Below are 23,678 nucleotides of genomic sequence, written 5' to 3'. Positions count from 1 at the left end.
AAATGAACAGTGACAATACATTTTTCTTACTCAAAATTATGAAACAGAGGTCTAAATCCCAGCATCCTTTCAGCTATTGAGAAAAATTCCATAGAAAACACATTGATAGTGACAGCCACAGAAACTTCAAAAAAGTTAACAAATTCAGATCACACTGTAGGTTTTAGCAGTGTAAGAGAAAATCTGAGTAAAAAAATTAAAATCCCTGTAAATTTGACATCCGTGTCATAAAATCATTCCCTGTCTCTATTAGCATAACACATTAATGATCTAACAAGCTGGAAATACTGTTTTTAAAACTTCAAGTTTAATCAATTCAAATGACTATCACTTGAGAGAAATCAAGTCACTAACACAGCAGCATAAGGGAAATGAAGTTATCTAAATTTTCCAGGCATTTTCACTATGCTTTTTGACTGCAGATTGCCTGAATTTTAAGACTAGATGAAGATGATGAACTATTACTTTTCACAAGATGATCACAATAATGACCAATCTTTATTTTATTCATAAATACTATTTGTAATATACTTACATATTTCTAACTACAACCATTAGCTCTACTCTTTGAGGATGTTAAGCAGGGACAACAGCTACAAGTTTTTATTTCAAAAGTACTGATTATTGTAAAATATATTAAAAATTACTATAAGCTATAAACATTAGCGATACGATTGACGTAATTTAAAAAGTGATTAAGGCCACAGCCATAATTTCCTGTATCTCCTCCTCCTTGGAGCTGTGGAAAGATTCCTAAGGAATTGTGGGAGAATACATACATGCTATTATCTTCTGAAATCCAAGGGAAATCTTTTCCTGCTGTGCTCGCTTACTTGCAAAAATCCAATGTCACAAAGAAATTAGAAAAAGCTGTTTAATTCTCCATCTATGGTCCATACCAAATAATTCACCATTTGGAAAAATAAAAGTGCTCCGCATCATATTCACCAAGGACTTCTTGCTGCATGTTGGTCCTGTATGCATTTGTTTGACAGACTTGTTTTTATCATTCTAAGTCCTGAAGATTGGAGCTGTGCTCCTTCAAGTTAAGTCATGGTAAAGTCCAGAACCTCAACATGAACTACTGTGTCAGAGAATACACCAGGAAAAGGGAACTTCTTCTGACAACCTTTCTAGTAGAAAATGGAAGGGGTAACCTGATGTGTAATCAGAAAATTCAAGACAGCATGGTATTTAAAAGAGAAGTTAGTGTATGATCAGCTGACAGGATCTTAGATACATAAATGCCCAGGTGTGAATTCTGAGCAAGTTGATCAATCTGCAAGCTTCTAATATAGTGTTAGATCAAAATATTTCTTCTGCAGAGCATTTTGAAGGTCAATCATTTTTCAATCAAAACCAGTTTGGCCACATACAGCATCAGGAAAATCACGTTCTGCACCACTTAAAATCAGTGCAATGTCGTTAAACAACAAAATTACTTTTTATGTGCTCACAAAGAACAAAATTATTCATTAAAGCTACCAACTTCTGATTGCTTTTCAAACAATGTAATAGAATTTTGGTCTTGCATGTCTGATGAGAACACTTCCTCCACAAAAACAACTTATCACTCAAGATAAAACTTTTGCAGCTTCTCTATTGGAACAGATTTAACTCCTTATCAGTTTAATCCTCCTTTCTCTCTGTATCTCAAGAAAATGATTCACTGAAAGTTCAGCAGTACAGTTTCAAGACTATAAAGGGATGCAAGGAAGAGTTTTGTGGGATATTTCTCATCACAACTCTACTCATGATTTACTTATGGACACACTAACAGTTAAATCAAGCTTTTCTCAATGCAGTAGATGGGAGGTATTTTGCAACTCCACACTTTCAAAAGAAAGAAAAGTGAGATCTGTGGTATTTTATGAATGTAGCCTGAGTTTTGAAGGTATTTTTACATACCTCATATCCGACTAACTTTGAGGTACATCATGTTTTAGTGCCATGTGCAGATATATCAACAATGTCTGGTAAAACAGAGATGGCATTAACCCAGAGAAGGTTCTCAAATTCTGCTAAAACCAGTGCTATCTGAAAGAAAAAGCTACAAACTTGCTTAATCTGGCAGTAGTGTTCTACCAGTATGGAGCCTGCTTCCAAAATTGCATGTCAATACGTTTGCCTAACTTGCGTTCTCCAAAACATATATTCCGGGAAGTAGTCAAGTAAACACACTTCTGACACATCAAGTCTCCCTCATTCAGCACTGAGCGTCACACGTCCGATTCCTCCCTCACGCTCCCTTGCCACTGCATCTACCTCGTATGTGTTTTTAACATATTGGTGTGGCTTTTTTCCCACTCCATTAACCCACTGACCAGACCCAGCTGGCTGGCCTGATTCATACTGTTCTGGACAGCTGTGGCTGCTGTGTCGGATCACCAAGTTAATGAGAGGCCATGGAGCCGTACTGAAGCCAAGGACTGACTCTCAAATTAAATGAGAATGATGCTCTCTTTTGCCAGAAAGCAGCCTCTCCAGCAGCAAATAATGTGTCTTACTGCATCCTCCCATGTACCTCTTGTCCGGCAGGCAGGCAGTGTCCCACACCCAGAGAACCAAAACTTCAAGACTGAAGCGCTCTTGAATTCAGACTTCTGAATTACATCAATTTCTTTAAATTACTTAAATCTCTTTGGAAAAGAGGATTATTTTATCATTCGCCCACATGTGGGATGACCAGCTGATGATTACTATTCAGCTTTCAAAAAGCAGCCAGTATTGAGTTTAAGAAATATTAAACCACAGAAAAATCAATGTGTCATACCAAACTTGAATTTGCAGCCTGTTAAAAGAAATAAACAAGCAAACCCTGTATGCTGTTGTCTTCCCCCCCCCCCGCCTTTTTTTTCCCCACTGCTGCAGAAGTCCCCAGAGATTTCACTCCAGACAGAATAAAAAAAATCTTTCATTGTGAAGGTAGACTTTGGTTTATGACTAAGGAAAAGTACTCAGATAGGAAGTCAAGATTTCTACCATAAGAATATCAGAATTATGATCTGAATTTCTGAGGCTGCAAAACACAGTTCTTTTTGTAGCAGCTCTGGTTGAATGCTCCCTTTGCACTTCAAGTTGGCTCTTGTTTCTCTCTGCTGACTTTTAGACCTCATTTTTCGAATGGACAATTCCACATTATCAGTCTAGGCTTTGAACACTGACTGCAAGTACACCAGCATCAGTCTCAGAGGCATTGCTGGAATACTCTCCTTTTCTATATTGATGCTTGAATGTCTCATACCAGATCTGGTGATATCATTTTAGAAGTGGAATGAAATTCTTCCTGGTTAGGTGGAGATTAAATGCACATCACCTGTTGCTGGACATCTATTTAAGTTAATGCCCTCAGTATTCCTGGTGTTTCTCAGTAAGGGGAAATAAAGAGCTTTAAGTAGCAAAAACCAAAGAGGAATAAAAATACTATATTTAATTATCAGGAGCTACTGTCAAATAAAATGCATTTGAACAGTAAAACTAATTAATCAACTGGAAATCTAAGCAATCGCCATTTAGAGTGAAAACGGAAAACATGCAGTTTGGTTTTGTCATCTCAGAAGTGACTGATTAGCACTTAGCACTATAATGATATTCCTTCAGAGTAAATTATAGACTGGCTTCTCCTTTCTTGAATCTAAAGAAATAAATTAATTCCTTCTCAGCACTCCAGAAACGAGTTTTGAGTAAACTAGAACAGTAGATAAACAGATATTCTTTATTTAAAATAAAAAAATTAAGTCAGCCATCATACTAAATGAGCGCAACAAATGGGATATAAATACTACCTACAGAGTTTCCATGTTAAGAGACAAAGCACAGACAGCAATCAAAGCACAATCACCACATGCTACTTCAGAGGTTCTCTGACAAAACAGACAGCTCTCCTTTGCCAGCTCACCAGAAAAAGACTGGAATAATATCCCTGCTAGTTTCTAGAATGTATATTTAGATGTAGTTTGCTAAATATCCTATAATGGCTGGGGAAGAACAGTTGGAACGGCCAAGGCCACTGTTCATCTCAGAGAATTATGATTACCAGTAAAAACTTGGAGAGCTACTATAATTTTTTTGAGGCGATTACAGAATTATGAGGTTTACTTCTAATGGCTTAATCCATGTTTGCAATAGGGTCTGCCTGGAGAATCCAACACTGATAAGTTAGCTAAACAGTTTCAGCCCTGGACCCATTTTCACACTTTGAAAACTTTCTGAAAAATTCTGTTCTGGCACTGAAAGTCATTGCAACTGCCCTGGTCTCCATCCAAACATCCCCTGCTACTTCTGAGAAGAGAAAGAGAAATCCATTTCACTCCTCATGAGTTATGGGAGACTGCAGAACAATATAATTCTCCACAGTTTAAGAGCTGACATACTTTTCCACCCTTCTCCACTTAATGGCTGAACTTTGAAACTTGGCATATAGTTTATTACTCTTTTTGGATGATGTCCAAGACTAAGTTCAAATAAAAACCAGGTTGAATAATGGAGTTACATGTAATTGAAAACTCCCTGCAAAGTGTGCATGAACTCAGTAACTTCAAAATGTATTCTCCCTTTTCTGTTTATTGCAACAAACGAACCCTGTGTCCAGAGCATCTCAACAACAGACTCTACACTCCTTAAAATCTGAGTTTTCCAGCCCAGAAGTGCCACAACTTTATATACAGCCTCAAAGTCCCCAGCACCGGGGGCTGGAAGTGTTCCTGAGGAGACTGTTCTATCAATATGAAGTAGTGGGGACATGGCAGCAGGATTGCTTTATAAGAGATTAACAAGGAAAGTTTTAGATTAGCATATTTTACCTCATGATTACAACACACTGAGGGCAAGCACACTACAAATTACCTGTCAATGAAGTTGCTATAACTCATTTAAGCTTCAGCAACTCAACCACATGCAGTTGCATGCTACATCCAAGAAGCATCATCCATCTCTCAGCATCCAGGGAAACCCAAGTGTGCTACATACACAGATCATTGCGATTTCCTCCTGAAGGGCACATTTGCCTTAGGCTTTCTAACACCACAACTGTGGTGCAACTAAAGAAACAGCTGCAACCAGTGATCTAAATTCTCCTTCGATGCTCTAATCTCCAGAAATTCTTGTTCCTGAAGCTGAAACGAATCCTCTAAAGAATAATTCATTAAAGAAACTACAGACACTGACCTGTAATTAGCTCTCTGACTTCCATGTCATTTGTTTTTCGCAATAGTCTGATCAATGCAGGGATCCCATCACAGTTCTTTATAGCCACCTTGTTTTCATTATCCTTCCCATAGGAGATGTTTCTGAGAGCCCCACAGGCTTTACGATGGACCTCCGGCTTTGGATGATCAAGTAGGCCCACCAAGATAGGTATCCCTTTAAGGTGCCTCACGTCCTTTTTGATTTTATCATTCTCGTAGCACAAGTGCTGCAAGTAGGCTGCGGCGTTAGACTTGACTGGATCAATAGGGTGGCTGAGCATGGCAATTACTTCAGGGAGGTCAGGGTCCCTCCACCTGGGGTCTTTACGAATGCTGTCAATAGAGGGGGAGCGCTTCCCCAGACGGTCAATACTAGCCATGCTTCCTCTCTCTGGCTGTGCCAGTGGTGCTGCGTAGCCACCATGAAGGTAAGGGATCCGCTCTTCAACCACCTCTGTCTCAATGGGGTCATCGTAGCCCCTGTAAGAAGCAGCAGTCCCAAGAGAAAGAAAGGGGAGGGAAAAAAAAGCACATTTAAACACTGTGTACCTCTAAGCCAGTATGGAGATTTCAGCTATGAGCAAACCTTTTAATATCAGAAACATCATTAGGGGCAGCATATTTACACTTTCAAATAATTTATTTGTAGTAACTTGAAAATTAACCATAGCTGAGTACTCAGCAGTGATGGGAGTACAGCACAGTATTTGGCTAGCAACAAAATGATGACAGGAACTGCAACTCATCAAACAGATTGTTTTCATTTTGGTCACTTAGTAAAACAATTATGATAGAGCTGGATTACATTTAGTAGGAAACACAGAGCTTCATTAATGCTGCTACTTCTTCAACAAACCAAAACTCTAATTAAAGGCATTCAAGGCCTGGGCAGAGACCACAGACACTTTTCAGCAAGTCTGAAAAGTTCCACTACATTTCCACGTTGATGGTCACACAAGTGAACTCATCAATACACATAATGTAAAAAATGATGGAAAACCTAAGTCCTGAATGCAAGCATGTAATAAAAATCTATCTTGTACAGAATCATTTGGAATACAGGTAAGAGGCTGATGGTCAGGAGACCTGGGTCCAACTTTTAAGATCAGAGTAACTTGCTGGACACCCAAAACGAGTCCAGGACTCTGAGCTTTCCTCTCCAGATCAGCAACTAACCTAGATGTTAGACACTCTTAAGATCATTTACAGCACGAGAATGAATGGCATCCATCTCGTTGTGCCATAATTCACTGTGTGTAACTGAAGGAAGGTCAGTCACAACCAGCTAACACACCTATTTAGATATTACTGTCCTATTTCACACAAAGGGCGAAATTACAATCGACACAGTTGAAAATATTCTAACATAGGCACGTTCTCACACTACAAATGTCCATATTCTTTTAAAAAATTAAATAAACTGGTGTTTGACAGATATTTCTTTTTCTTTAACAACCACTGCTGCAACTACAATCTCTCACCTTCAGAAAGAAATCCCCACACCCCACAGCCCGCCCCCCCCAATCAGTTCCTACAAACTAGCTGCTAACAATAAAACATTTCTGCAAGAGATTTGTAAGGAAAGGAATTTACAACTTCAGAATTTGTTTGAGATTCACTGATATACTTAATTCCTTATTCAAAGTGACACCTTTCGTCCTCCAGAACACGCACAGTTAGTGCAGGGGAGCTTCAGTGCGTGTGCGGTACACCCGTCTGAGGCTTGCACACAGTGACCCACTGCTCACAAATTCTTCAACTTTGTCTGTGAATAAGCCCACGGGGCAATAAGGTGACTTACACCTAACAGTTATGAACTCCCACAAACACTTTGAACTTCACAATCCATCCTCTCTCAGACTTTGCCCCTGAGGCTCACACCAGCTCACTAACCTGGCTGAGAAGGATCAAGACCTGAGGTGACCCACAGGGGACCCAAATCAAAATTCCAATTTTCCCATTGTTTTAAACCTCAAGTCTAGAAATGTTTCTTCTTCATCCTCCCCTCCCTCTAATACTGCTCTTAATAGATGCTAACATAATCCGACTTCTTAGATATATATTTACTCTTTAAAAAAAGCAGCAGCTTTTTGCCCTACTGTATTTTCCTGGACAGATTAGCTACTATCTCAGTATTGTAGTTATCTCAGTCAAGCAAGTGGTTTTAATTGCTACAAAATCATTCTTAAAAACTTTCATTTTAAGCACTGACTGTTGTTAGTCAGAAGGAAGTATAGACCATTAGAACTCAGAAAGAAAATGGAGCTTGCTGTTATCCTAAAGGGACTGCTAATTAAACTAGACTCTGGGGAGAAGAGCAACCGGAGGTGGAGACTGAACTTAGTCTTGTACAATTAACGCTTTTAATGTTAAAAGCGCCTCTACTGACTTTAAGTTGCTTTAATTGCTGTTCTAAAGCATAAACGGAATGAAAGGATAAAAATGGGCCAGTATCCAAAACTTCAAATGAATCTGAAGAAATCCTTTTATCGATGCAGTTATTTGTGTATGTATAATTCAGTACTTGCTCTACACAGTAATTTACAATGTCTGGACAGCTGTTGTATTTTCTGTTAGAGAACAAAGCTGTTTCCATCATTCGAAGAACAAAGTAACAACATTGAGAAGATTTACTTTTGTGCATATACACAGGGCAGAAGTAATAACAAAACCCCTGAACTACTCCTCAAACGAAATTCTGATTTTTACATATGCAAATTTAGGACAACCAGCATTAAAACTACAACAAAAACTCATTTCTCAAACTCATCCTCATGTTAAAATTCTTATTGACTGCATAGAAGAAAAATAGCAAAGGATTAATTTTAATAATTGCCCTCTGCACAGCTGTTGCTTGCTTGACTTGGTAACTCGCAATTCGGCACACCTCAGTCCTATGAGCTGCCCACAAGGTAACTGCACACTACCTCAACTACACCTGCACAATTAAGTTTCTCTCTCCTTCTCATCTGTGCAAATACATAAATGTAATTCTTGTCTTGGGATGCAGTTTGTTTGCATTATTCCCACAAAGCCTTCCAAACAGAACCACACGGATGGGCCCATCTTCCTCACGTTGTATCCTCTCCCCTGTGCCACATAAAGCCCCTCAGTTTCATTACATTTGCCCAAAATTTCGGAGTTAGGTCTTTAAATTGCAACACTGTCACGACAAGACAGCGCACCAGATCACTCTTGTACCAACAACACGAATTTTTTTGAATTGTCAATCAATAGTTATTAAATATGAATATGAATATCTGAAGTAACCACTCATTAAAAAAAAAAAAAATCATCACATCCAAACTTGCTACTTATTCTAAGAAAGTTTTTTTTTAAAAGGCGTTTTTCCTTCCATTGTTTCAATACAAAGCTACTGATGCACCAAAGACAGCCAACAGGCTCTGATGATCATTGCCTTTGATGATGCCTCTCTGATGAAGTCCCCAGGGCTCAGAGCTGGGGTAGAACAGGATATGGGAAGATGCCAAGTGTTTCATGCTGCAGGGAAGAGGTTGCATTCCCGAGTGCCATGGGTACGGAGAGCTGTGGATGGTTTAGGATGAATCACGCAGGTGGTGGTGGGGAGGACATCATTGCTCAGAACCCACCAGCTACTGCTCTGTGGTGAAGTGCTGACCACAGCACATACTGCTGGCCCCAAACCCATAGCAGAAGCAAAGCATCCTCAAGAAAACAGGCCCTGAACTATAAGTGACTTTTAACAACTGTTGGCATTCTCATAACAGTCTCATCCTTACATGAACCATTCACTTATGACACTATTCCTGTCAATCTCAACCTGATTCTGCTGGACCATCTCCTTAGTGGGAAAACAAAAAAAAAAAGAACTGCACATCTAACATGACCATTTTAGTACACAAAGACAGCTACTTTGAAACAAGACAGTGTCTCTCAAGTATTTGTAGAGAAAGGATGAACACAAGAAACACTATTGCTGAAATAAGCCCACACAGGACAGATCCAACATACTTCTGTAGGATGAAACAATGTCAAGAGCCGCTGGTTAAATACACAAGTAACAAAACCCAAGGACTTTTAACTGGCAGCAAAGAGAACACCTGCACACATGACCTTCCAAGACCCTGAGTAACTATCTAAAAACTCTGACAAATTTTACAAGGGAAGCTCTAAATGCCAGCTCTGCCATTGCTTAACAGCATTGAAGGGAAGCAGTTTATCAAAGCGGATCATCTGCAAAGGAGCAAAGTAACTGATCGGGCAGCATAATGCTGAACTGCCAGAAGGCCTTTGGCTGCCTTGGCAGACAGAGATCCCCCACGCTCTGCACAAGCAAGGACGGTCTGGCCCAGGTCAAGTCCCACCTCCCTTCCTTTAACAAGGGGCTTGGGGACCATAGAAGTGCAGACTAGTCAAACAGTTAAGTCAAAAGCAAGTACCTCTCTGGAAGTTAAACACACCCAGTTTCTGAAGACAAATTACTAAAGTCAGCAACACATTTATACACAGAGAGAGTAAAGAAATCACCTTTCTGAGCTGGACTGGTGGGGGCCAAATGTGATTTTTCACTTTCACACCAGCAGAGCAGCTACGTTGCAAAGACAAGACACTTGAGACAGAAGAAGGGCTAATGAGAGCTTCAGCAGATACAGTCATCTGTGCTCAGGAGGACAACAGCTCTTTACTCTTGGGACTGAAGAGACCTGGTAATATGCCAGAATTGTTGACTACAAGCATCTTGCCTTCCATCTGTTTGTAGCAAGGGAGTTTTTAGGATGCTGTGGGTCTCACTAATCACCTGTCTCGGGGAACTGATCAGAACGCATCCTAGCATAGATAAAAACTGGGAGAGAGCTTGTGAATTTATCATCTTCCTTGTGGCTTCAACATAGGCACATTTGAGTAAACAGGTGAAGGATTTACACATTTAAGCCTCAACAGTTTATACAAAGTGATATGTTCATCACAGCGTGCAGCTGGTGTCTGCTTGGGATAAAAGACCAGAAAGGCTTGGGATTTCAGTACAGAACTTGGTGCCAAACATTGAAGAGGAAATCTAAACACTTTGCAGAATGAGGTCCTACTTTTGCCAGCTTCTGTTCCCTGATAGGAGGACACACAAGAGGATTCAAAACCGGACTGAATCATCTGCTGAGACAAGTCTGAGTTATGGGTCATATGGTTAAAACACCAACCACCCCTTCACTGGAACCACCTAAAAGCTGCTAATGGATGAGCTGACTCAGGTTTCCACCTGCCACATAAAACTCAGCCACACATCAGTCTTCCGCTACCAGAAGATCAACAAACTGAGATAGAATTCACTGTAAGGAGGAGCCTCAGAAAAACACAAATCTTTTCCAAACTGACTGCATTTTTTGCTTTACCCCATGTCTATACAATCCTGCTCCAAACTAGACAACATCCCAATGTTGCCTACATCCTGGTATTCACTTATGGTTGGTCATTAAACCAGAGGCCTACCTACAGTGATAGGTATCTCCCCAGCCTCAAGATGTCTGCATGGGTGCTGCTGTGAGACCAGAGTTGAAATGGGTCAAGTTAGGCCAGAAGTGCTGACTGAAAGTTTATATACAAATATAAGCCTTTATAGTCTAGATTGAAAAAAGAGACCAGAAGCAGAATGTGACTAACATATATGCAATACCAATATTCTCACACTGTCTACACGTAACAGAAGCAAGAGAGACCTAGCGTTACAGTTATTGAATTTAAAATCTGGCTTGTTTCCTGGTAATTATTATTTGGACCATGAAGTGACCACCAAATATAGTCTCAGTGTCTTAGATCAGGCTTCTGTCATAGAAAATTTAACAGCAGAAAACTCTTCTGTTGTTGATTTAGCCAACATGAAAAATTCATATCCTGTCTAGTCTGGAATGGTAACACTGGCAATAGCTGCTCCAAAGTTTTTAGGGAAAAAGAAGTCCCATGAATGGTAGTGTAAGCGCAAACTGTAGCGATCCACTCTGGAAAGAAATTACCACAGAGGCAAGAAATGTGAAGTTGAACAGAAGATAGTTTAGAAAAAGAAGATGAGTCTATGACTTGCCATTTTTTCCTGCTCATTTGTGTTAAGTTCAATTTAAAGATTAAAAATATTCATATAATAGTAGGGATGGTTTTTGTGAATGAACAATATTCAGTACTTCCTGCTTCTCTTTCGGAAAGGACTGTATATAAAACACCTAGCAATGTAAGACTCCGTATTTTTGAAGACGGTAATAAAACACTCCCTAATTTAATACGGGCAACCTACCAAATTAAGAAAAAGGGGCATAAAACCAATTAAAGATGTGTAAATACCTTCACAAGTAAATTTGGGTAGTATTAAATCAATATTACACACCTTAAATCCTTTCATTTCACCCCAACTTATTATGCACTCTGACTTAAACCAAACCAGAGCATGTATTGAGGAAAATAACATTAAGGGCCACGTATACTTATTGCAGAAAATAATACATCTTAGAGCAGAGACTCAGTATGAAAGAACACAAGAAACATACCGAGCCACAAGCACTAAAGAGCCAACAGAGGGAATGTTTGCCTTTGTGCACTTAGCTGGATTTGTAGATGTTTGTGAGGAAGCACATTTTTCCCCAATTTAAGATGAAATATAAGTAGCTTAAAATGAGGCTGGTAATGACAGAAGGAAAGCATGATAGATATTTATCTCTGTGATGAAATGGAGCAAGCAAGGGATGGAAAGAACAATGTGTACTTGTAATCCCCTCGACTAGAATCCCCTCCAGACACAGCTGGGTTGGCTCCTTACCACATAAGGAGTGAGACTCACTACTGCAGATTCAGAAGAGAAACCTCCACTCAGTCCTCTCAGACAGAACAGCATCAAAACTAGGAACGGACAGTAAGGGTCCTTATTCTTCCTTCAGACTATTAACAAATAAGCACAGCACTTACTGGGAAGAAAATGAGAGAATAACTTAAGTTTCTGCAGTGAGTTAACGAACAGAAGAATTCTGTTTGCAACACGATGAAGGTGCCCAAGCCAAAAGTTGGCGCGATGCAGAAAAGCTTCTAACAGTGTTGTTGCTATATGTACTCTACACACACAAACTTTTTGAAATCAAAAGTGCCATCAATTTATCAGATTCATTTAGTAATTTTCACAAGGAATAACTTATTTAAAAAGAAAAACCTACAGAGGAATAATCAAGTAGTAATCACCCTCATCTAGTACAAAGCACTATTTGTAGTCTTTAGTTTCTCGCAGATCAGTAGCATATCTGAAATGCAGGTTTATTGACTTGTTCAAGTATTTCTTTGAAATGTCAAAAAGTAACTACTTATAAAGAGGCCCTCGTACAATCTTCTTGTGTTCTCACTAGCTAAAGTCTGCTGCCACAGTCAGGCTAATTACTTGTCAAAGCCTCTTGATCATGTTAAATGTGGAAAAAACAAAAGAAACGTAAACCACAAGTTTTGAATTGATCCTACCGAAACTGCAAGGAACAATATATCATAGGGATGTTAAAAACCCACCACTTTAAAAATGCAAATGGGTATGTTCTAAGAATACATTTAATTATTCATCATGCATACAGTTTGAAAATTATTAATAAAAATTTAAAAGCACTTCTGCCTGACTGTCTTTAACGAGAACTGTAAACTTGCTTAGATGCAGGGGAGCACCAATTAAAGTCTGATAGACTGATCAGTATTTTGGCACCCATCGGCTGCAGGTATTTCCTTTAGCCCCATAAAATGTTGATGTGGTTCCACTGGTTGGTAAGCTTGCAAGATCAAAGATGTCACAAGGGACTTAAAGGCGATTCTGGGAGATATGCCCCAATACCTTTTATCTTTCTCTCTTTTTTTTTTTTAATATAGATGACAATTTGCAGGTGCTTGATTCCACTTAGCTTTAAAATGAACTTCCAGAAAGGTGAAGAATGAAACCATGAATGACATAACATGTCCAGGGAGGAGCGCTCCAAGACAAGAGAGCAAAAAGTCCTGCCCAAATCCCACCGACAGCTACTGCTGATAAAGTGAAGCCTTCAGTCAGAAGCATCAAGTCTAAAGACCATCTACACACACAGAGGCAGGTGGGTTCCAGACTCTGTTTACAGCTCTGGAAACTACTCTAAATGAAAAAGAAAATAATGAGAACTAAATCATATCGAAACATGAATCTTTAAGATACGACTTCATGCAGGCACACACAAAAGTTTGCTTGGAACACAAAGTACACAAGTTTTTCAAGTTCATACTCAGAAGACTACTTTCAGCTGAGTAATAAGACTCTCTTACCAAGCTTGTTTTTCTTTTTCTCCAAATGCAAGAGATGACAGCTGTGAGCCCAGCTTAAACAACTAGTATCAGAAAATATGGCATAAAATAGAACATCCCTTGTAAAGGGGACTGAACCAGAAGTAATTTGTGACTGGTCACTTCAGTTACGTTAAGTGCAACACAGGTGCTCTTTATCTCCCCTTTATATAGGCACAGAAGAAAATAATGATCTGGTCTTACAAAATGTTGAAATACTTCAGTGAGGTTCAGCACAACCTGGTCATGCAGCTGAGGGTGTGCAGCTAACACAGGATCAGAAGCTGAGGCTGTCAAACACCTCACGAGACAGCTTTTATATAATGAGGCATCCCTTCACCATCACGTATCAGCTTGTCTGCAATCCCAACCAGCTGTTCAAAATTTTTGTTGGCAGATGTGCACATAGCCAGTCCTGTCAGAAGTCTCACAGATTACAAATGCCTCTTTTCACCTGGCTAGTGTGGGATGGCTCTGGGACAACGTAATGCAGTCATAACTCTTTTGTAGGAAGGCGGGGGGGGGGGAAAGTAACTTAGCCCTCTTCTACAAGATTATCTCTTTCTTTCTAAATTCAGAAATTTCAGAATAAATTCCAGAAACATTGGAAGTGTTCTTGAGCCCTACCCTCACTCCCTTCTGTATTTCATGTGCATTTTGCAGTCACTTATGGGCTAATGAAATGATGGGTTCTACCTGGTTTTGTGTCACGTAATTCCAGAACTTACCAGACCGTTAAGAGTTCAAATGTATATGTTCAAATAAGCAAAACAGCTGCAGATTAGCACTGTAAAAAACAAATGGGTTTTACCTTCCTTTGTGAGGTTTTCCTCTCTCCGGCACACCTGCAGATGTCCTCCGGTTCACAGTGGAGTAATCAGGATCCAGTTCATATCCTTCATCATCTACTCCAAGGCTGCGGTTATCATCTTCCAGTCCATAGGGCTCTGGCTGGAAGCGTTCTGGCTGGGAACGGTTTAAGTCAATGTTGCTACCCACTGGCACCTGAGGCTGGGCAACAGGACCATAGTTATCCCTTCTGCTTGGCAAAGTGAAGCTACCATCATCTGGCCTGTAAGTGTTTCCTGGCACGTAGGCATAGCGAGGACGGTAGTTGACACCACGAGACAAGCTGCCATAGTTATCTGATAGATCTCCATAACCATCATGACTGATATAAGGGCGATACTGGCCTTCATGGTTTTCAGGGTAAGAATCGTTGTAGTTGTTGTAAGATCTGGTTAACGTTGATGATGCTTGTGGTGTGATGTACCGCTCCCCATTCTTCATGTACCTTCTGTCTATTGAATCTGTGTAGCTGCCCATGGGAGACGAGCCATCCATTGATGGCAGACCATCAGGCCCAAGTGGCACCTGCCGCACTGTTCTAGTGGTGACTGTTTTGACCATTTTGGTAACCTGTGAGGAAGCAGCAAATAAATATGTTAACTTTCTCCTTGCTGTACAATGTGATGAGATATATGGAAAGGTAGAACAGTAAAATAAGGAGAGAGCATCAAAAGCATACTACAGTGACAAGCCTGTAGAATGGAAGCACTGGTGTAGTCATGAGTTCACCTATTAGCTTTAGGATTTAATAGTGGGAAAACATTTCTATAAAAAGCTGAAAAGACATGTGAGAGCCAGAGTTAAGTGCACCTTGGGGCTCTTACTACCAAATGAAAAACACTGCAGCCATGTGACAGTGCATGGAAGCAGTGCAAACTCATTGCACCAGTTCAAATTTGCCCAAAATGTTTTCAGGAGGTATCTTTCCTAGAGCAGACTTTATGATGTTGAGGAGCCTGTCCTCCCACAATTAGCATAAACAGCACATCCCATTCTCTAGTTTGACAGAAATACAGTTGTATGCTCCTGCCTGATCCGGATCAAGGTTGTACCACTGTGTAACTTGATGGAGCTCAAATCTTGGCGGTAATATTTAGGAAACCATGATCTCAAACAAACGTTTTGGGCTTCAAGATTTTAGACAGCACAACTGCTTTCGCTTTAAGATATGCTTACATCTGGCCATGACTATACAAGCCCAACAAGTAGTCGTTATCATTCCATTAATTTGGTGACTAACAAATCTGCAATACCGAATGCTATCACTACCCAGCTTTTGCAACTGCAACTACTCTAAACATAGTGGGCTAGGTAAGGTTGTTTAAAACATAAAAAAAAAAAAATGTGTACACAGATACATCTTTATCTTCTTCCTATGAATCACATTTCATTTCAGCAGGGATAGAATTAGACTATTGCACATAACTGACAAAAACTGGAATTGGTAAGTGTCCAGAGGACACTTGTGTTCAGGGTTTCTTGCTAAAGGGTAAGAACAAAGACTCCTCAAGAGTTTCCAAGAATGTTCTGCCTTCATAGGAAAGATCTGGTAATCTGCGTAATAGAGTGCTAGGCAAAAGCCACTACTATTTACAAACTAGCAAAAGATCTTCTGTTTTGGTTGGTATCTGTGGTCCATCAGCTTCTGTACTGTCTTCCAGAGTGATCAACAAAAGCTCCTTTGGGGAGAACGCCAACTGCAGCAGAAGCCAATCTATCCTTGGTTACCCTAATCCTAATAAAGTTACTTTAACCTATACAAAGTTACCCTAACTCTAGTAAATACAGACTTCCAGCCCTCTGTAAAAAACCAAAACCACACCAAACACCAACCAAGCGACAACCTACAAAGATGAGAGGGATAATCAATCCACCAGAGTATTACACACAGGGAGGGGAGAAACACAAAACAAAATTTTTAAGAGATATTTTGGGTTTCTAAAGTATTACTGAGGTAAATAAGCATCAGTAAATGACACTTCTCTTCATATAAACTGCCCAATGAAATGCATACATCAAGAGAAACAGTAACTACAATATGTAGTCCTGGATTTCTTCGTGGCCCTGAAGTCCAAATAGATATTTTGACCTATAACCTCCGATTTAAACATTTAGGATTGGCACCAGATTAGCCAAGCTGCTGCTAAAACTAAATAATTAGAGTATATCTCTCGAAGCGGCTCCAGACACATCCTCTAGCCAGATGTTTTCACACAGAAACCCCAAATAGAAAAAATTCACCCAAACAGCATTTCTTTTCCTAGAGACATCTGTGAGCAAATGATACTTCAGTCTAATGAAGTAATGAAATCCTGCAAGACTGAAAGCAGCGCAAATGGCTCTCCACCAGCAGCATAACTAAACAGCATCACAATGCTGAGTAAGGCATAGCCAGGTACCAAGACGACCTTACTATCTAATCTTGGCCACAGCTGAAAGAATCATCTTCTTCAACCCAAAGGGATTTCCTTAGCCAGTAAACATCAGGAAAGACGCTAGTTTCCATGTCTCCAAATCTTCTTTTGCCCCCTTTTTAAAAAGCACACATTTTATTTACTAAAAGAAAGGAAACTAGAAATGAAACATTTATTTCATGACATAGAATCCACTAGCAGTTTTTGCCTATTACCTGCACACAATACTTCCACCTTCTACTCAGTTATCAGCATGACTACTGTCAGGGCATTTGTAAAACTAGACAGCATTCAGAGAAGAGAAAAAGAGCTGGCATAGCTTACAGTAGCTCTTTGTAAAGTGGATCTACATAAGGCAATACAGCTGAGTATTCTCCTACTGAAGCCTGTAACAATAGTTTTATTCAAAGTAGTATGTTCATAAGTGATCTTCTAAGAGCAGAAAAAACAACATTTCTCAGGCCTGAAAAAAGCGTGTTTTGCAAAGTAATGACAAAAAAGGACACAAAGTGCTGGGCCTTTGCATTCTTGAATTTGGGAACCAGTAACAGGAACAAGAGGAAATAAAGCAGCGTTTCAGCAATTTGATGAGTCAGAAATGGATACTTTTGCCCAGGAAGGAACAAAGCAGCAGATTTCTAGACGCCAAGAGGAGCACTCGCATAACCTCAGAGAGCCCTTTCTTTCAGCACTATTCAAGAGGAGACAGATATTTTAAAATGTAACTGCAAATTTTGCTTTTTCAAGACATACGTTGCCATGCATGCACAGTTTGTCATGTGTCATTTTTCATAAAGTTGTCAACATCAGACAGTGTAATACACCACATCTGGCTGCAGCAATAGCACAAAAGAAGGAACAATCTTTGACCTGCAGGATCCTTGGACAAAGGCGTTTTTGCAGAGGAGGCATCACTGCTCTATTTCTTCAGACAGCATTCCTACTGCCAATTCTGGTCTCTTGCTCATTTTTGACAATTTTTTTTTTTTTTTTAAAGAATCATTGTTATTGTCAAACAGGATGAAGTAACACAACACAGAAATGTCATGGCAAGGACAACTGTCTACCAATATTCAGTACATGTACACAAAAAAGACAAAGCAGAATTTCAGAACACTTTGAAAATCAATTCCTAGACAATTTGTGACCTACCAGTTACACTTAATGAGTTTTACACCATGCTCTGGTACTCCACAGAGTATTTACAGATTTTTTTTTTTTTTCATATAACCAAAACAGAATGCAGGAGATAAATTTACAGCTTTTCCCCAATTTGCCTTATTTTCCTGGCTTCAAGACTAGCATAGTCAAGTTTTCAATGGCTGTGGCTAGTCAAGAAGACATGCTTAGCATCAGCCAGCACATGTAAGAAAAAGTTTACAATGTTAGCACAGCTTCACATCTATTATTTTCTGAATGCTGCCCCTATTAATGAGTGGAAAGAATCAGGACAATGAGAACCCCCTTGTCAGAGACATAAAAAGGAACATTCCACTCAGGCACTGAAGTACACATTTCTCATAGCGTAAAAGCATTCAATAATGCTCAAGGTGTTATGGTGGGGCAATCAAACCAAGTCTTTTTATGTTTTGAGAGAGAGGGAGTATTTGCACTCATGCCTCATTTGTCAGGGGTAGGCATTGAGATAGAAGATTTATCATGTCATAAACAGCCTTAGTTGCCTACAGGACAATAAAGGGAAGCTTTTTGGAAGCAATTAGCCAGCACACAGAGGAAGGTCCATTTATTAGGTTTCCAAGCAAAAAAACCCAACCCAAACCAAACATCTTTATTTCAGGAAATCCAGCTCAGGGGAATGTTTCATTTATATTTCTTAAAAGAACACAGGCAGTCTCAAGCAGCTGGCAGCACAGTAATCTTCTCTCTCAACATTTTTGTGGTTTCTTTAATACTGATGCATTAGCCAGAGAGAACGAAGCTGTTCCAAATGGGAGTCCCAGCAGACTGGCTTATCTGAGAGACACCTGATCCTCCAGATGCACCCAATCTTGAGCAGGATTTATTAGCATGAACTCCGCACTACAGATATGCTCTAATGAAAAATCTAGAGATACAAGTTACTTTGAGAAAGTGTAATTTGACTTCCTCTGTTTACCTTCCATCTCTAAAACTTGTTTAAAGAGGTTTTTCAGCCCAATTACAAATAAAAAGGTGCTCAGTTATACCAATGCTACAATCTCAAAGCACCAGATAAAAGCTTCAGAATGCTCCCCTATAAATAGGTTCTCCAAGTATGCTTAAAATATATTTGCAATTCTTTATTCCCTGTAAACTACATTAAGGTTTCAAACACAGTAAAAAAAAGAAGTTCCAATATACCAACTTATTCAGGCCTTCTACAACCAAAATCTGATGAGACTCCAAGTTAGTGCTTTCCCTGCTGCTCTCCCCACCCCAGAATATAAGTACTTTTCAGGTTTACTAACCTCACTGTTGTTGTCCACACAAGATAGCAATTATTTTGTTAAATAGTTCCCCTATAGGTCCCATGACAATGTTTTCACTAATTCTGTTTCTGGAGACACACTTGCCAACAGAAGACAAAGAAAGTATTCACACATTTGAAGCAGCTTCTATATTTTCCTGTCCCTCATTCTTCTATTTGCCTTGAAGAATGGGAGAACAAACATGAAAATACACGACAACTGGACTTAACCGGATGCACGTGCAGATGGTACAGGTAAACCCCTCAAAGTGCACAGCGCTCAGACACAAGAGGAAGACAGACAGTACTGAGATTTCAGTTGAAGTGGGCTATCATAGTTAAATGCAGTTATCTTAACCAGTACCTGTAATTTCACCTTCCGTTTTGTTATTGAGGTTGGTTTTGTCCCACTCCTCCCCCACTTTCCCCCCCTGCTTTTTTAAAATAAATTAAGTACATTATAAAAGCTGACAGGTCTAAAAAAATTGTTGAAACTATGTCATAAAACAAAAAACAGACAAGAAGTAATGGACAAGTATAAAAGCATTCTGACATTTCTGAGAGCTTATTTTTGAACTATGCACTGTAAAAGTTAATAAGCCCAAGCAGGTTGAAGCTATTACCTTTCTATTAAATGCTGTATAAGAACTCACCCCGTAGGTTTTCAAAACAACAGCTCAGATTTCTCCCCTTCAATTTTAAGCTTGAAGTTTCACATTTTGAAAAGGCCCTCAACTTTGGCTGAAATCTGTTCCTGCTCTATTATCCAATGCCCTTGAATCTTCTGCAGTTTCAAAGAACTGCGTCGCGGGTACCTGGCACTGCCATAACTGCAGAGTTTCAGTCACAAGCACTTTCCCATCGCTGGTGCTCGGAAGTGGTGGCAGCAGTTAATCACTGTTTGTAAGATCTGGTCTTGTTGAATATTAGAAAACACAAGGCAAATAACTGGACTACAAATTAAACAACTTTGTATACAGATTGATTTCACAGTTTGTTATCATAAAGTATCATTTTCAATGAATAAAAGGGACCTAAATCTCTCCAATCTTTCAGAATTTCAAAGATAAAAATAAAAGGTGCCTGAATAAAGAAAAAAGCAAACATTAACACAAGCACACACACATCTAATTTGCTTTACTGAGTTCTCTTGAGCCACTTGCAAAGAGGCTCCCTTTCATACATGGCAGCGTTCCAGCTGACAGGCAAGAAGTGGTAGTCTCTCCCCAAGGTGACTTTGACTGTTTTAGCATGATAGGTATTTGGCTTCCAGAGAGATTATAAAGTTGAAATGAAGTATTATCTGCTACATCTTTTGTGCAGTGAATGTTATGTAGGGACTTAGTATAGTACTAAGAGAATAACAGTTTGGGGAAAATTACTCCGAGATACCTCATTTTGAAAAGGCAGATGTTCTCTATTTAAAGTATGTCAAATATTAAATTCTATTATACCTTCTTCCTGCTTCACAGCTACAGGCATCTTCAAAAGATGTGGGGAAAAGCACCGCAAAACTGTCAGTGCTTCTAGACTAAGGTTGTTTACTTAATACACTATTGAAGAGAATAACCTCTATGGATTACAGTTTTGAAACAACGGGGAAAGGGGGAATAAAGGAACAGCAGCATACAGAAGCATTCACATTTACAGCTTTTGCTGTGCTTCATCTCAAGAGGAGGAATTTCAGAGGCATCACTCTCCAGCAAGCTAAAGATTCATACAATTTTAGCAAAAATAAATGGCAAATTTCTTTTGAAGAATCTAAAAATGCATACTAAATGGAATCAGTTTGACTAATCCCCACATAAGCTATCCAGCAAAGAAAGCATACATTTGGAAAATATCTCTGGTCTCTTTGGCTCTTAAAAAACCATGACCTGTATTATTTACTCTGTCAGAGGAAGCATCTTGTGCTGCTACTTTTTTTGCAAGACAAATACGCTGGAGATTGTGACCGGCACCACCCAGTAGTGCCTTCTAGTTACAGAGATAATAAAAATAGCTTCTAAACCCTTTCTCAAAGAAGCTTAGAGCAAGCACAGTAATGTAAAGCATAAAAACATTTATTTGTATGTTGTGCTAACTACCTTGACTTACACCAAAGAAAAAAGCTGAGCATAAACCTAACCCCCTCAAACATTTAATGAAGACAGTGTGACTTCATTGTCACATTGAGATATGACCATCTCAACTTTAAACATTACCCTTATTAAGTAACAGATTAGATATTACTGAAAATAGATGTGAGGATTCCTACCATAGAAATTGCTGCTCTTTTACAAGGATAAGTACCACCTGTACACTAAAAGCAAGACCTGAATCACTGGGGGTGGATGGGTTTTAATTGGTTTGGGGTTTTTTTATATATTATTAAATTTATTAATTTATTAAATAATTTTTTTCCCCATCTTTTCTTTCTTTTTTAAATCTAAGACACAGAACAGCAGTTTCTGGGCTCAACACTGATTCTACTACTGCACACTGCAGACATGTGTTTGCATCTCTCATCCCAGAGAAATGCTTTCCTTCACCGTCCTCATCTGAGCAGCAAGGTCAGAATTTTGCCACTGCACAGAGGTACCAGGAAACTTAATTTTCTCACATACAATAGTATAACCTATGAAAGCACCACAATGATACCTATTAAAAGTGATAGTAAGTCAATGTCAATTAACGCCAGGACACTTAACTGATGCTATTCAACCCCAGTGACAACAGTTTTCATTTTCACATTCCCTACCAAAACAAAAAGCAAGTTGAAGACCAATGTGGCTAAAAAAAATTAATCTGGCTTCAGATTCATATTTAGGAGCTGTTAAATCTATGCCGTATTATCACAGAAAGGAAAAGTCAAAACAAAACCATTTCAGAGGCAACAACCACCTCAGCAAAGTCACAGCACCTCTTCTGACAACTATGGCTAAGCCAACTCCATCTGTGTTTTGACATTTCAGAATAATTTTTTTCAACAACTGGATTTTTTTTTTCAATTACTTTTTTTAAGAGTCAGTCTTTTTAGCAATGAAATACTAGGAAACACCGCCAGATAGCATCTAAGTTAAGTCAGCGGCATTATTTGAAACAACGTAAATGCAGAGCAAGACAGCTATGCACCCTCCCCTCATTGTGTGCACACTTCAGTGCCTGGAATGAATTACAGTTAACAGAGAAAGCCTTGCTCTTACAAATGGAACAGTAGTTCTAGGGTTGCTGGTTTTCCAATCCCCCTCACCCCCCATATGCAGATACAATGCCTGTTTTGGAGCTGCCATTGTCCTTTTCTGTGGGAAGATGGAAAAATAGCAGGTACATCACACACAGGAGAAAAATCACACCTTTTATGCTATGACAAACACGCAGCTTTATCAGTGGCATGACTATTTCGGACAAACTATTTCATTCCATGTGGTCCCGTTATCTAGGAATCACTGCATGGCCTCTCCTCTATTTTTACAGTCGTAGCTATCATTTTATTCCCTTGCATAGGGAATAAGACTGCACTTACAGTCTCCTAAAACTATGTACTACTATTAGTGTATATAAAAAGGTGTCCATCACCACTGTAATTTTATCACTTCCTTCCTCTAAGTAACAGTTGTTCTTGCTGCCACTGGAAAGAAAACAGCATTTCTTTCCAATAAGTCACAGATTAAACAGGTTAGATTATTTGAAAAGCTAATTAAAATTTGTGGTTCTTTGGTTGTCTGTTTTATTTTAAGACCTTCATCTCCTTCCAATAATGAGAAAATAGGACAGTTATATTTATCTTCTAACTAATCGCAACAACATTAAACCAGATACTCAGTTTACAGCAATCTATGCAGGCCCACTGACCTCAGGAAATCAATGTTCATTTAGTCCAACCTGAGGATCTGATGTCCTAAATAGATCTCTTAAGAGGACTGAAATTCTGGAACACCAGTAAAAATAAACATTTATGCAGTGACCTCTGTTCAACTACTTGTAACAGAGAGGGCAGTCGGACAGTCTCTTTTTTTTATCAGTGCTGTTCAGGAGTTTTTAAAAAGGGAATTATCCTTAATATTTCCCAAGACCAAAACCTAACAAAGATGCCAGCTCAACTTCCAAGACTCAAATGTCAAGGTGCATTTGTGTTCCAGTGGCACCCGAATGTACATGAGGCAACCATGAATATACAGTGCTTTCTCAGCAGAGACTGCAAAATTATCTTAGACAAGGGAACAAAAAAGACATCAGGAAAATTAGAACATATGCAACATCTATAATCCAGCAGAACCTGAGGTACAGGTCACTTGAGAACACACCCCGGTTTCCCCATGCATCAAGAATAAAATTCCATTCACAAGCTTGTTGCAGGATTTAAATGCTATGGTGTTATTTAAACAGAATGTTTCTTGTTCTAAAGAACAAACACATGACCATATATTGTTGTTACAGATCGTAACTAATTTGAAGACATATTTCCAAGCACATTTTCCTCAGCTGCAAAAGTAATCTGCTCCA

The 23,678-nt window shown here is 39.2% G+C and overlaps 1 protein-coding gene across 1 annotated transcript in view; it reads right to left on the bottom strand.

Annotated features, from left to right (window-relative positions):
* Positions 1 to 23,678, bottom strand: part of ARVCF (ARVCF delta catenin family member) — a gene marked incomplete at both ends in the record, with an annotated part of 165,429 nt that overhangs the window by 68,307 nt on the left and 73,444 nt on the right. The window contains 2 exons of the mRNA XM_082007844.1: positions 5,167 to 5,666; positions 14,296 to 14,903. Coding sequence (XP_081863970.1) covers positions 5,167 to 5,666; positions 14,296 to 14,903 — 1,108 coding nt within the window. The remainder of the gene's footprint in view (positions 1 to 5,166; positions 5,667 to 14,295; positions 14,904 to 23,678) is intronic.

This window comes from Phaethon aethereus, assembly GCF_964289735.1.
Source record: "Phaethon aethereus genome assembly, chromosome: 17".
NCBI classification, from domain to species: Eukaryota; Metazoa; Chordata; class Aves; order Phaethontiformes; family Phaethontidae; genus Phaethon; species Phaethon aethereus.
Note: the sequence above shows the minus strand (reverse complement) of the source record. Positions and strands in the feature narration are given on the sequence as shown.